Source organism: Haliotis asinina, chromosome 16 (genome assembly GCF_037392515.1).
Source record: "Haliotis asinina isolate JCU_RB_2024 chromosome 16, JCU_Hal_asi_v2, whole genome shotgun sequence".
Classification (NCBI taxonomy): domain Eukaryota; kingdom Metazoa; phylum Mollusca; class Gastropoda; order Lepetellida; family Haliotidae; genus Haliotis; species Haliotis asinina.
This window is the reverse complement of record NC_090295.1, coordinates 21,570,926-21,584,920: the sequence shown is the minus strand read 5'-3', so window position 1 is coordinate 21,584,920 and position 13,995 is coordinate 21,570,926. Positions and strand designations below refer to the sequence as shown.

General features: G+C 39.4%; 1 protein-coding gene across 2 annotated transcripts in view; it reads left to right on the top strand.

Annotated features, from left to right (window-relative positions):
- The window catches only part of LOC137268252 (neprilysin-like), a 71,416-nt gene extending 62,100 nt beyond the window's left edge, over positions 1-9,316 (top strand). Inside the window, exons 15-22 of one of the 2 annotated variants that reach the window (XM_067802790.1) lie at positions 536-594; positions 867-918; positions 1,678-1,745; positions 2,211-2,341; positions 4,296-4,361; positions 5,522-5,620; positions 6,000-6,076; positions 6,446-9,316. In XM_067802790.1, the coding sequence (XP_067658891.1) occupies positions 536-594; positions 867-918; positions 1,678-1,745; positions 2,211-2,341; positions 4,296-4,361; positions 5,522-5,620; positions 6,000-6,076; positions 6,446-6,545 (652 nt within the window). In that variant the 3' untranslated portion in view covers positions 6,546-9,316. Of the gene's footprint in view, positions 1-535; positions 595-866; positions 919-1,677; positions 1,901-2,210; positions 2,342-4,295; positions 4,362-5,521; positions 5,621-5,999; positions 6,077-6,445 lie in introns of those variants that run through there. The other variant, XM_067802791.1, reaches the window with a different exon arrangement.
- The last annotated feature ends 4,679 nt before the right edge of the window (positions 9,317-13,995 follow it).

Below are 13,995 nucleotides of genomic sequence, written 5' to 3'. Positions count from 1 at the left end.
CGGTACACCAGAAGTGAGCTTTACACACTTAAACCATACTGGGATTAAACCCGTTTGAAGGGCGTGACGAGGGAACTCTTTGACCACATCACTCTCAACCGTTCCTTTCAATATGCGTAACCACCCACTGTGAGTGTGTTTTTTGCGCAGCTTTTAGCAATAGTCCAGCAATATCACGGCGGGGGACACCAGAAATGGGCTTCACGCATTGTATCCATGTGGGGGTTCGAACCCGAATATGCGGCGTGACGAGCGAAAACTATAACCACTGGACTAGCCCATCGACCCTCCTAACAACTCAGACACATATTACGCTGGTTTGTCTTAAAGGGCTCAATAACATTTTTAAAAAGGATCAGTTTCATTGCTTTACGGCTTCTTTACAACCACAACATTATGGCCAAGCTACGACGAACGTTTACAAGGTAAAGTTTGTAGATAATGAGCCACATCGGAAGATAAACTGATGAAATTCGGACACAGTGATGCACGTAACACGTGTCCATGGTTAATGTCGCTGCCGATATCGTTGCAGGTGGACCACGGCGCCGTCAACGGTCAACGCCTACTACAACTCGCTCACAAACCAGATCAGTAAGTGAATCGCATAAGTGTGCTGAAGCGCCAGTAAAATATATAGCTTCAGCCTGGATGAGTTTAGTTCTTCGGCAGCGTAATAGTGTTTGCTTGGTTGTTTAACGCACTCAGCAATATTCAAGAAGATCCCTTGACTGATATGAGCATCGATGTAGACAAATGGGGGCACGATTTAGTGTCAACCACGTCAGCAAGACGATTTCTAACTGACATAAAGCATCTTCACGGATTGCGGGATATTGAGTCTAATATATACGGTTCTGTTTCAGTGTTCCCTGCTGGTATCCTGCAACCACCATTCTACAGCAGAACATACCACAAGTAAGTGATGCATTACAGTTTCTTGTAATACTAAAGATAATAATGACAACCACTTATATGATCCAGGCAACCTTAAGAGAAACGGGCAGTGACTGCGAGAGAGCGATCTCATCTAAACGACCTGGGCCTAGATTTTCGAAGCTTTCTTAGCACTAAGATAGTCGTAAGCTAATGATAATGTATGACACTTACGACTATCTTACGAGAGCTTCGAAAATCTAGGCTCAGGGGCTCTTTTCACGAAGCAACCTTTACTAAGGTTAACCTTAACTCACCTTAGTGACTTACGATCACCTTGGTGCTTTGTGAAGGGAGGCCCTAGTAAATGTTAACAGAGATGTCACACACAAGGTCCCTTGCTGAAGATTTGTTTCAGAGGTTAAACGTCTATAATCGATATCTGGATCTGGCTATTTCCAATGATCATCCACATTGATCAACTTCTGGACTGGATTTCTAAATCACTGGTTGGGAGATTTTGTATATTGGATATGAGCCACGACAAAATTTGCTATGCAGAGTTGAATCCCCTCGCCAATCCAGGATCCGCCACCAACGTATTCGAATCCCAGATTTCCTGAATCAGAAGTTTATTGCAAACAATAACTACATCATGGAAATTATATGTGTATATTTGAATATGATTCTAGACACCGGTAATAATTCACATTGGTTGTTTTCATATTGAGTTAATTAAGAAACTCGCCATCCTAGGAAATGTTGATGGTTTCATTTTCATGTGTTTACACATTCTTTAAGGTCCCTGAACTACGGAGGTATAGGTGTGGTGATCGGCCATGAGATAACCCACGGCTTCGACGACAGAGGTGAGACCATTACAGCATAACACTTCACTTCGCTCCCATACTGAACAGCAAAAGAGACGCAAGTTACGAAAAAATAAATCTCACAAATGTAAGCGTTCATGTTTGTGTCTTCTGTTTAAACAAACTTGACAAAATAGAAAAAAAACAGCAAAAAACAGTCGCGATTCTCAGGACGGTAGGGTAGTGGAGCGGTTCGAGCATTCGAACGGGTTCGAAACCCCAAATGTCAAATGTGTGAGATCTGCTGTTCCGTTTCATCCATTCATTGACGAGACCTTTGGCAATATTCCTGAAATGTGGGACACTAGAAGTGGGCGTCACACAATGTATCCATTTCGGGAATCGAACCCTGATCTTTGGAGTGACAAGCACACACTTTAACCTTTACACTCCCTGACAGATTCAGTGGTTCCACAGTTAGTAAGTAAGCTTGTTGTAAAATTTGTCTGCTGTTTTCACCAACAGGGCGCCAGTACGACAAGAACGGTAACTTAGTCCAGTGGTGGAGCGATGACGCCATCGCAAAATTTAAGTCCAAGTCCCAGTGTATAATAGACCAATATTCCCAGTATACAGTGCCAGAGGCGGACATGAAGGCAAGTAGAGTCATTGGGAAACACCAAGTTCACATTTCATAGAACCAGAGACGGCAAAGGTGTTGATAAATATTTTGCTACATGAACTGAAGCTAGAACCAGAGACGGCAAAGGTGTTGATAAGTATTTTGCTACATCAACTGAAGCTAGAACCAGAGACGGCAAAGCTGTTGATAAGTATTTTGCTACAAGAACTAAAGCTAGAACCAGAGACGGCAAAGCTGTTGATAAGTATTTTGCTACAAGAACTAAAGCTAGAACCAGAGACGGCAAAGCTGTTGATAAGTATTTTGCTACAAGAACTAAAGCTAGAACCAGAGACGGCAAAGCTGTTGATAAGTATTTTGCTACAAGAACTGAAGCTAGAACCAGAGACGGCAAAGCTGTTGATAAGTATTTTGCTACAAGAACTAAAGCTAGAACCAGAGACGGCAAAGCTGTTGATAAGTATTTTGCTACAAGAACTGAAGCTAGAACCAGAGACGGCAAAGCTGTTGATAACTATTTTGCTACATGAACTGAAGCTAGAACCAGAGACGGCAAAGCTGTTGATAAGTATTTTGCTACAAGAACTGAAGCTAGAACCAGAGACGGCAAAGCTGTTGATAACTATTTTGCTACATGAACTGAAGCTAGAACCAGAGACGGCAAAGCTGTTGATAAGTATTTTGCTACAAGAACTGAAGCTAGAACCAGAGACGGCAAAGCTGTTGATAAGTATTTTGCTACAAGAACTAAAGCTAGAACCAGAGACGGCAAAGCTGTTGATAAGTATTTTGCTACAAGAACTAAAGCTAGAACCAGAGACGGCAAAGCTGTTGATAAGTATTTTGCTACAAGAACTAAAGCTAGAACCAGAGACGGCAAAGCTGTTGATAAGTATTTTGCTACAAGAACTAAAGCTAGAACCAGAGACGGCAAAGCTGTTGATAAGTATTTTGCTACAAGAACTAAAGCTAGAACCAGAGACGGCAAAGCTGTTGATAAGTATTTTGCTACAAGAACTAAAGCTAGAACCAGAGACGGCAAAGCTGTTGATAAGTATTTTGCTACAAGAACTAAAGCTAGAACCAGAGACGGCAAAGCTGTTGATAAGTATTTTGCTACAAGAACTAAAGCTAGAACCAGAGACGGCAAAGCTGTTGATAAGTATTTTGCTACAAGAACTAAAGCTAGAACCAGAGACGGCAAAGCTGTTGATAAGTATTTTGCTACAAGAACTAAAGCTAGAACCAGAGACGGCAAAGCTGTTGATAAGTATTTTGCTACAAGAACTAAAGCTAGAACCAGAGACGGCAAAGCTGTTGATAAGTATTTTGCTACAAGAACTAAAGCTAGAACCAGAGACGGCAAAGCTGTTGATAAGTATTTTGCTACAAGAACTAAAGCTAGAACCAGAGACGGCAAAGCTGTTGATAAGTATTTTGCTACAAGAACTAAAGCTAGAACCAGAGACGGCAAAGCTGTTGATAAGTATTTTGCTACAAGAATTAAAGCTAGAACCAGAGACGGCAAAGCTGTTGATAAGTATTTTGCTACAAGAATTAAAGCTAGAACCAGAGACGGCAAAGCTGTTGATAAGTATTTTGCTACAAGAATTAAAGCTAGAACCAGAGACGGCAAAGCTGTTGATAAGTATTTTGCTACAAGAATTAAGAGTATAATCGCGGTTTCTTATTCTTGGTCAGTATTTATAAGGCTAAGGCCAAAGTTACACTGGGCTTTCTTTGGGGACGTCTTTACGCACATTCAGTTGCCCGGGGGCTATGTAAGACAGGCCATAGATATCTACAACGGCGGGAAGTGTTGTGATAAGAAAACGAATTATTACAATGTAAATTCAGAGCAACTGAGTGATGGGAATGGCAGAAAAAAATACGGAGTCTGATAGCATTCTTGACAGTGATCATAATGTTTGTTCACAGGCCATTCAATCATTATCTGAACATTTCAGATTAACGGAATAAATACCCAGGGTGAAAACATTGCCGATAATGGCGGAGTTAAACAAAGTTACAGAGTAAGTACTATGCCAGAGTCTGAAGCTTACATACTGCTTGACAAGTATTAGCCGAGCCAAGACCTGACAAGTGACCCAAACCTGCATATATGGGAAGGCCCTCCAGAACATTCCACTTGAAAAATGAGTGAAACAGGTTGTCGCCTACAGCTTCACAAATTCAAATTCCTCGTGCGATTCGTGTCTGCGGGGCACGTGTTAAAAAGAAGCGGCATTGGGGTCAAGCCGCCATCAGCGTCTACTGCACGTGCTTAATTCCCGATCTACCTCACGTACCTGTAGCAAGCCAGTGTATTCATCTACATTTCCTGTCCTGCCTTCTTGTCACAAATGCATTAACTGCGCAGGTTCATCTAATACGTGTCAAGTAGTAACTGTATATGGTATGGGAAGATTGTACTAGTCCGTTATTTTACCTCAGCTTCGCTTTCTTTTACCTACTGAACATGAAAACGCACCGCCTCGGGGTTCTGAAAATTTATTGGCGATGTAAATGCATTTATGAAACTGTGCTCAGTCTCAACTTCCCCAAAATACACTGATAAAAACATTCGTAACTACTCGTCTCTTTCCATGACCAACAAGAAGACTCGTACCCTTCTCGTAAACCATCATTGCCAAGAATCGTGGCAAGCCAATCAAATCGCACGTAGTAAAACGCATTTCAAACCATGAAAATGGCGGGACCGTTGAACTTTGAAACTTCGCTAAACTATAACAAGCATAATTTAAACACAAACTTTGAGATTAAGGATGAACAACTGTCAACACTAAAACATATGTAAAAGTAATGACCGTATTGCTGTTTTGTCCACGGGATGTTTATATATTGTAAGAGCCGTATTTGGAAATTCAGAGTTATCTTTCCTGGAAATTGTACTAGACAATGTTTATCTCCATGCCCGTTTGCGCTTGACAGGACCCAGTCGTAAACATGGTCACGGTTTGCCGGAATGACACGAGTAGTTACGAATGTGATAAATAGTCACGATGCCTTACTTTTTGGTGTCAATATAAATCATAATAAATATACTTCACATGATCTTCAGGGTTTTATGATCCAAATTAGATTCAGAATTAGTACATTTACTACATTTTAGTGGAATCACACATGCTGCTGTTATTACTATGCCACAAAACATCGTTGCTCTGTGATTTAGGCGTATCGGAAGTGGGTAGAAGAGCAGGGCAAGGAGGAGCAATTACTTCCGGGTCTCAAGTACAACAATAATCAGCTGTTCTTTATCAGCTTCGCACAGGTGAGCTACTTGTGTCAGCAGTGTTTACCCTTAACCCTTAAAATCTGCAGGCCCTCAGGACCCAGAACCATAGAAAGATGTGGGTCCTGATCAGAATGTGTAGGCCATGTGTTTTTTTAATATGAGAATAATACCCTTAGTTTGTGGGGATGAAAAAAGATGTCAGCCATAAGGACAAGGACCTGTAGAAACAAAAGCTGTGGGCCCGAATGGATTTGAGTCTGCTTCCATCGACCCAATTTCAGCTCACCTACTCGTTTGAATAGCTGGATCGCATTCACTGTTTGTTTGGGTTTTTTGGGGTTTTTTTTTTGTTTTTTTTTTGTTTTTTTGTTTATTTGAAGCAAAATATGCTCACAAAGTTCTCTTTCCTCCGCAGATCTGGTGTTCTAACATGAGGCGAGAGAACGCGATTAACCGCATCCTTACAGGTGTTCACAGTCCGGGTAGATTCAGGTAATGTCCGTTTCGCGCATTATCTACTAATTCTTACCATCAGGGGCGGCAAGGTGCCCCTTTGGTTAAAGTGTACACTCGTTACGTTGAACACCCGAGTTCTACGCCTCATGTGTTTAGAATGCGTGAACCACATTTCTGCTGTTCTGCTGGAATATTGCTGAAAGCGGTTTAAAGCCATACTCACTGACACTTACTTCTACAACATGTGAGTTTGCGTGCGTGTGGGCGTTTTTATGTGCACGCGCGCACGCACGCACACACCGCCTTGGTCCACCAGTGCTGACACACAGTCGGAAAATGTGATGACTACTATCATGAATATTCCATTTACAATAGTTAATGAAGATTAATATTCTTGTCTTCCAGAGTTATCGGCACTATGCAGAACTCAAAAGAATTTAGTGATGCCTTCGGATGTGCCCGGACGTCGTACATGAACCCCGACAAGAAGTGTCATGTTTGGTAGAGTCTCAGGCTGGCTGGCTGCTTCCTGGACATACACGTGCAGGGAAAACACGTTACCTCATGCAGGTGTTGATGTCAGGTGTCAGTGATTTTCAGGCACAGGTGTTAGTGACAGGTGTCATTGTCACCCCGCTCAGGTGTTGATGTCAGGTGTCATTTTACCCCTTGGGGTGTAAGTGACAGGTGTCATTGTTAGCTTGTAGAGGTGTTAGTGACAGGTGTCATTGTTAGCCTCGTGGAGGTCTTGATGACAGCTGTCATTGTTACCTCGCACGGGTGTTGATGACAGGTTTCATTGTTACTTCGTGGAGGTGTTAGTGACAGGTGCCATTGTTATCTCTTAAAGTGTGACATGTTTTTACTTTTAGGTGGTAGTGACAGGTGTCATGATCATGTGCAGGTAAGAATGACGGGTGTCATTGTTACTTCATGAAAGTGACAGGTGTCACGGTTTCTTCGTGCAGGTGATAGGTGATATTGGCAGGTGTCAGTGTGACATTGTGCAGTGGTGGCAGGTGTCACCATATATCACTGTCACCTCCTGTAGATGTTGATGACAGGTGTCATTGCTACCTTGTGAAGGTGTAGGTGATAGTTGTCATTGTGATAATATGCAGGCGACAGTGCCAGATGTAAATATGACCTATGGCCTAAATATGTAACCATAACGACAGCTGTCATTGTGTCCTCGTGTAAGTTACAACTGACAGGTATCACCGTGACCTCTTACGGGTGGCAATAACAGGTGTCAACGTCACTTAATGCTGGTTTGTAATATAGTTTTCATAATTCTGTAAACTGTTGAAGTAATCATTATAATATGGAGCTTCCTTGACATTAGAATCAGAATCCGGATATTCTGATGGAAAATCGCATGAGTACCCTTCAAAATGAGCTCTTCATATCCACAGAACAACTCTGAATTCAATAACTAAAATGATCTGACATGTTTTGGATGCTCACAAAGGGCAATCAGTGTCGTGTATATTTATTAAGGTATATACTTTATTACTCTGAAAGCCCCACAATAAAAGCGTTTTATAAACATTTACCCATGTGTCCATGAAACCAAACATAATCAAAGGTTTCTGCAAAGGAACTAATTGAATGTTCTATTGTAAATAGATACTATGTACATTGTTTTATTTATAAATGTACAACTATGTAAATATCACTGAATCTTTTAAAGTTTATCTTCAGTTGAATAATTATTTATTCATTCTGTGGTTGTATCATTGTCCTTACTTCATAGGTGTTTACTCAATGTTTATGGCCTAGACTGGTTTGGGGCGGGTAAAAATGTCACCGAGGTCTAATAAGCCCTTGTACCTGCTTCTTGTGAAAATCCTCCTAGATACTGAAGCAGTGTGTTGAAGTAAATTGCCGAAAACCTACGACACGTGAAGAGAGATATTGTCGTTTGGACGATGAAATCAGGTCGATCTTTGGTTCGCATTCATAACTACTCGTGTCATTCCGGCAAGCCTTGAAAGAAACGAGTAGCTACGAATTCATTGGTTCTGTCACAGCCTTGGTTCCCTGGGTGTGTTGCGCATCGCTCACTACCTGGTTTCCTTCCGGTTGGGACGAAGCCTAGTTTTGATTTGTTGGTTAAATCAGTTGAATGTATTCATAGAATCGTAGATGAGGGTCGACTGTCTCCAGATCCAAGAAAATAAATTCTGGAATGAATAAGCAAGTCAAGATTCAGAAATATAGGATCGTTCTGGCCTCCATAATTTCATAAACATTTTTTATATATTAAAAACTATCTGTCTTGGGTGGATGAACAGTATTTTAGATCTCTCATGCACGTATTGCTGAGGTGGTTGTATTTTGAACACTGCAGGATCTTGTGACCGTTGTAACAGTTATCATTGTACTTTGGGGAGATTTTTTCTAAAAACGATGCTATGGTCATACCATCCCATGATCACGTCAGCCAGATCGTCATTGTACTTTTGGGGGGCATACAATTATCTCACATTTTCGCGGAGGCTATTGGAAATAGGGACTGATTATGATAAAGTATTAAGGATGGGATAATGAGGGATAGGTCATCCACATAATGACAAGCATTATGGGAGGGTAAGTTTTTTATGTGCATAATTGCATCAAAGCTTTCTGGTAACCCCCTTTAACAAATAACCCGTCCCTAATGAATCCACTCTTGATGACATCCATGTTTTGATGTCGTTCTCCATATTTGTATGCAAACTATTCTTTCGAGGAAATACTGTTTGAAAAATCCTCTTGTAAGAGCAAATATTTACATGACTGGAGATCCAAATACTTGACACTCGAAGAGCATACTGTCATACCGTTTGGATTGCTCGTCCGTAGTTGCAAGCAACTACTGCTCATAAGATTTATAGTGACCAATATCACTGATCAGTATAGATGTCAAAATACCGGACATGTTACCAGTGTCAACCCCAGAGGAATAACTGATTTCGGTAATTCAATTATACAGTGGAAGCTGTCAAAACCAGCATCTGTCCAATACGGCAAGTTGTCAACAACGGCATAAAATCTCAGTCCCGTCTGTGATTTTTACATTTATCCTCTACAATCCGGCACGTTGTCTAAACCGGATTTTCTCTTCAGCCCTGATGAGTGGTGGTTTAGACAGCTTCCACTGAACATTGTCATATAATTCTAATTTTACTTTTTTGACATTTCATTTTCGTGAATGATGGAAACATTCTTGCTAAACAAATGTGCTAAACGGATTCGTATAGGGGAAAAGCAAATAAAGCTTATTTTTTTAAAGCTGACATATTGTTTTCATATTCCCCAGAAACAAAGCAAATCCAACCTCAATACACAATATATCTTATAGAGCTGTGACGATATATCGTAGTATCAATACTCGTGATTATTTTTTCAGATGATAAATATATCGATACTTTTTCTTATCGTGATATGTATCACTGACCTTAAAATTGTTAATTTTCACTGGAAATTGACGGTTATATGAAACTTTATTCTGTTGCTTGGTATAAAAATATACGTTTTGAGGAAAATAACTAAAAATAGAATATTGTGAAATGCATCCAATCGAATCGTATCGTTCCAAGATATCGCCATACGTATAGTATCGTAAATTTTCTATATCGTCACACCTCTTATATCTAAACAGATTACAAATGTATTCAGATGTATATATTTCCAATGCATGTATTCGATATACTTTCCATGCAAAACAGATAAATGTTTCCCATAGTTAACTAAAGCTCATATTTGCAGAACAAAAATTCATATATTCTCATATATCATTAATGTCAATGCACAATAAACGTCTGTATTCTCATATACCTTATATATCTGTATGCTTGTCAAGCAATAACAGCTATATTCCCACATGATGTTAGTATACATGAATGATGTACAACAGTTTTTCCCCTATACCACTAACGTCCATATTTTGCTTATGTTAACCCTTGTATTCTCGTATGCTTCATATGTATATATCATGATTTATAATGTACATCTATATCACCACATGTCTATTCTGCTGAGTCATGAAATATAGTATAAACAGATATATTCCCATATGCTATTACTGTCTATGGTAAACAGTAAATAATATTACCCTCATATACATTTTTTATCCACATCTCTCTGAACAATATCAAGGTTTGTATTCTCGTTGCATTGTCCGCGAAAGAAGTTTGCCGTTTCATGCTGGTTTCATGTTTTACTGCACTGTTTATCCTAGTTTCAGCATACATGTACTGTCACATTTATCAAAATAGACATTTAAATAAGCATGACTCGAAGAAATCTGAAAAACTGACAACGCTTTTCATTGTAACGTGTTTGTTAAAGGAATGTATTATTCCACCTTGTACATAATGTACTGATAATGTCAGAGGAAATACACTGAAATAAGCTTTAAGAAAACTTCTATTTTTCTTTTTATCAAAGATTCGGTGAACACAAGTCTGGTTTGATGTTTGCAAAACCCGCATCCGAATGTAGACTCAGAGCAACTCTGTGTTATGAGCTAATTTCGATATGTTTTATTTTCAAAGTAAAACCGGAGCGGGGAGAAGTTCTTACAACTTATAAAATCCCTTTCCAAGAATATTTCAGCGCAACTCTGTATCCCATGCTAAGACAACCGGACACGTTATTGAGGACGATTCGTCTTGAAACACTATCTTCCAAATGAACTGCGTTTTCGTATCTTACATACGGTCCGTTTTTTCCTATTCATATGTCCCTGTACTTCGTGTTTTAAACACGTCACATAAAAATGAGCCCCCCGAGATTCGCCGCATACAGTTACGTCCCTCTGTCGTGTCAGAATCCAATAATTCCAGATTCGCACAGACCAGCATCATATACACATCCTGCTTGCAAAATATGTTTGGGTGTTACGTCGATTCATCATTTCCTCAATCCCGATTCAGATCTTGCGTTTGAATCAAAGTAACATGTGAAAAGGAATCCCACTGGCACGTGATAAAATTGAAACTTGAGCTTGAACGCGACTTAAACCCACCTCACACAATCACCTTTGAGTTATTGATATATTTACTATTCTGTTAGACACTGATAACCAGGTATATATAAAGGTATGATCTTCATACGACACATGTTGATAAGCCTTTGTTACAGTTAAGGGGCTGTCACCACCTGCTGCAGTTAAATGTGTTTGTTTGATCTGAAATGCCTGACTGAAGATTCACATTATCTGATGCAAATGTATCATAATTATTATCACCATAGAAGTTATATATCAGCTATGCGCGTACATATCATTATCACATAGTTTGTCTCGGTACAGTGAAACTTTACTAAATGGAAGTCAGTGGGCCTGTCGAGTCAGCGGTCACTCCTCGAAAAGTCCGTTAGCGTGTGCCGCGGCTGACCAGTGCAGTAATGTGAGCAGTGTAGCCAATATGGCGGCAGCTTAGTTTTATGATTGATCCCGGTTTATTTTCAACAGCTGATTACTTTCGCTCAGTGTTGTGATAACTGAAAAACTACATGTAGGAGATAAGTTAACTCTTCAGTCACTTTGTTTTAAGTCAAATAATTGTTATTAGTGTCAGTATTGGTACAGTAGATTTGTTGTAAATTTTCACGCCGGCATACCTTTAGTTGAAACGTGTTTGCAAGTAATAGTGACACTTTTATAACTTTTAAAAACAAAATTAGGGTGTATTTGAGGTGTGTGAACAATGTGACATATCGCCGATCTGATCTGATCCGCCATTCAAATACTGCAGTGCGTTGTTTGAGTGTTTTTAGTCATTGCTCTAAAACTTCTATCACACACACCTTTAATTTTTATGAGAGGAATATACCATCAGGTGAAAGATATTTGTAAGTAATGGTGATATTTCGCAATTTATAAGAAAAATAATTAGGGTGCATTTGAGGTGTGTGAAAAATATGATATATCGCCCATCCATTGATGCTTGTGATGCTTATGAGTTAAAGCTCTAAAACTTCTTTCTTTCTAGTTGATCTTAGTATTTTCAACTGAAAAAATGTTTACAGTTCTTTGTGATAGTTTAAAACTTTCAGTTAACAGGGTCAGTTAACAGTTTGCTAATGGTCATGCCATTCAATAAGATATATGAATTACTAATGTAAAACAAGTCTCAAAGTGGATTCTATAAAAAAAACGAAAACAAAAACAAAAAAAAACACCACGTGTCAGTATATTAAGGATGTGTACGTCATTGTCTTCAATGTGTACGTTATAAATACCATATTATAGTAAACATCTAGTGAAATGTCACTTATCTCAAACCTAACTCAGCCTTGGAGAGGGCGGGCAAAAAAATTGCAATATTGTTCACAAAATGATTTTAAGAATTTAGATAAGTCTGTATTAATTTATGATACAGATTGAGCCGCTTCAGAAAAGAACTTTTAACTATTTTTATAAGGAATGCGCATGGTTAAGGGTATTTTTTTTTTATCACGTCACGTAATTGTCTACGGGAAGTGGCAACTGAGATGAGATAAAAGATTCATGTCGGGCGTGTGATGGAAAATGGAGGAACAAGTAACCGTTTTATTTTATGCTTCAAAAACTTCATGAAGTATGTGTCCTCGTTTGAAGCTTATCTTGTGTCAGCTCTATTGGACTTGATATGTCTCACACTGGATGGGTGGGTTTGATGAACGCAGCATGTGACCAGCACAGTTCAAGTCGGAACAATCACTCCTAATCAACCGTGCTAGGATTCGGTTAGGATTATATGTCTGTTCACACCGAAACAATTTCCATTGCTAATGCGTTTTTTGGAAGGTTGTCGGTACGTTTCTTTCAAGGACACATACTGATAACCGGTTATTGGTCATTACGTTTATGTATAAGTTGGTTTCAGTGAGTTTCAAACGTTCTTTCACCAAGTATGAAATAACACAAGCATATGTTTAGCTGGAGACTGTGTAGAAAAACACTGTAGGTCTGAAAGGTACATTCATGATCTATTCTAAAGTACCCGAATTCAAGGCTTTAATAAGACAATGGAAACCTTATGCATAATGTGAACAAGCAGTATAATATGAGGATCTTTCACACGTGTCAAGTATGTATAGAAATTATCCGTGAAGATACGGATTTGAGTGAGTGAGTGAGTTTGGTTTTACGCCACACTCAGCAATGTTCCAGCTATATGACGGCGGTCTGTAAAAAATCGAGTCTGGACAAGACAATCCAGTGATCAACAGCATGAGCATCGATCCCGTTAGTCGCCTCGTACGACAAGCATTGTCGCCTTTTATGGAAAACATGGGTTGCTGAAGGCCAATTCCACCCAGACATTCACTGGTCAGATCCTTATTACAAATGGTTCTCAGCAAACCATGCTTGCCACAAGCGGTGATTAATCGTATCGGGTGGTCAGACTTACTGACTTGTGATAATGCTTGTCATCGCATCATAATTACATGGATGGATGCTCATAATATCAATCACTGGATTGCCTGGTCCTGACATTATTATTCACTGACCGCTGTCATGTAGCTGTAACTGCACGTTATAACGAAATCCCGTTGTAGCCGTTCCGTTTTTTCTCGCTGTCGGTATGGAGTCATTTTTATTCCTGCCACGTCTCAACAGTTGCATGTCAATACATAACGTCGACGTTGTTTCCCCTTTTATTTTGAAACACGTAGGTTCAGCTCACAATGATGTTGTCATTTCGTTTTTACCTTTGATACATAAAAACTTCATATCTTATTGGAGCCTATATTTGTCATTGTAAATATTTCATGTACCTGTGATAATAATAAATTAATTTAGTTTCATTATACATTGATGCACTGTTTTGATGTTGAATTGTGAAGATTACAAAGGTTCTTTCAGGTCTGAACAACAATGTCTGATTGACTGAGTTTGGTTTTACGCCGCACTCTGCAGCATTACAGCCACATGTCGGCGGTATGTAAATAATCGAGTCTGGACCAGATAATTCAGTGAT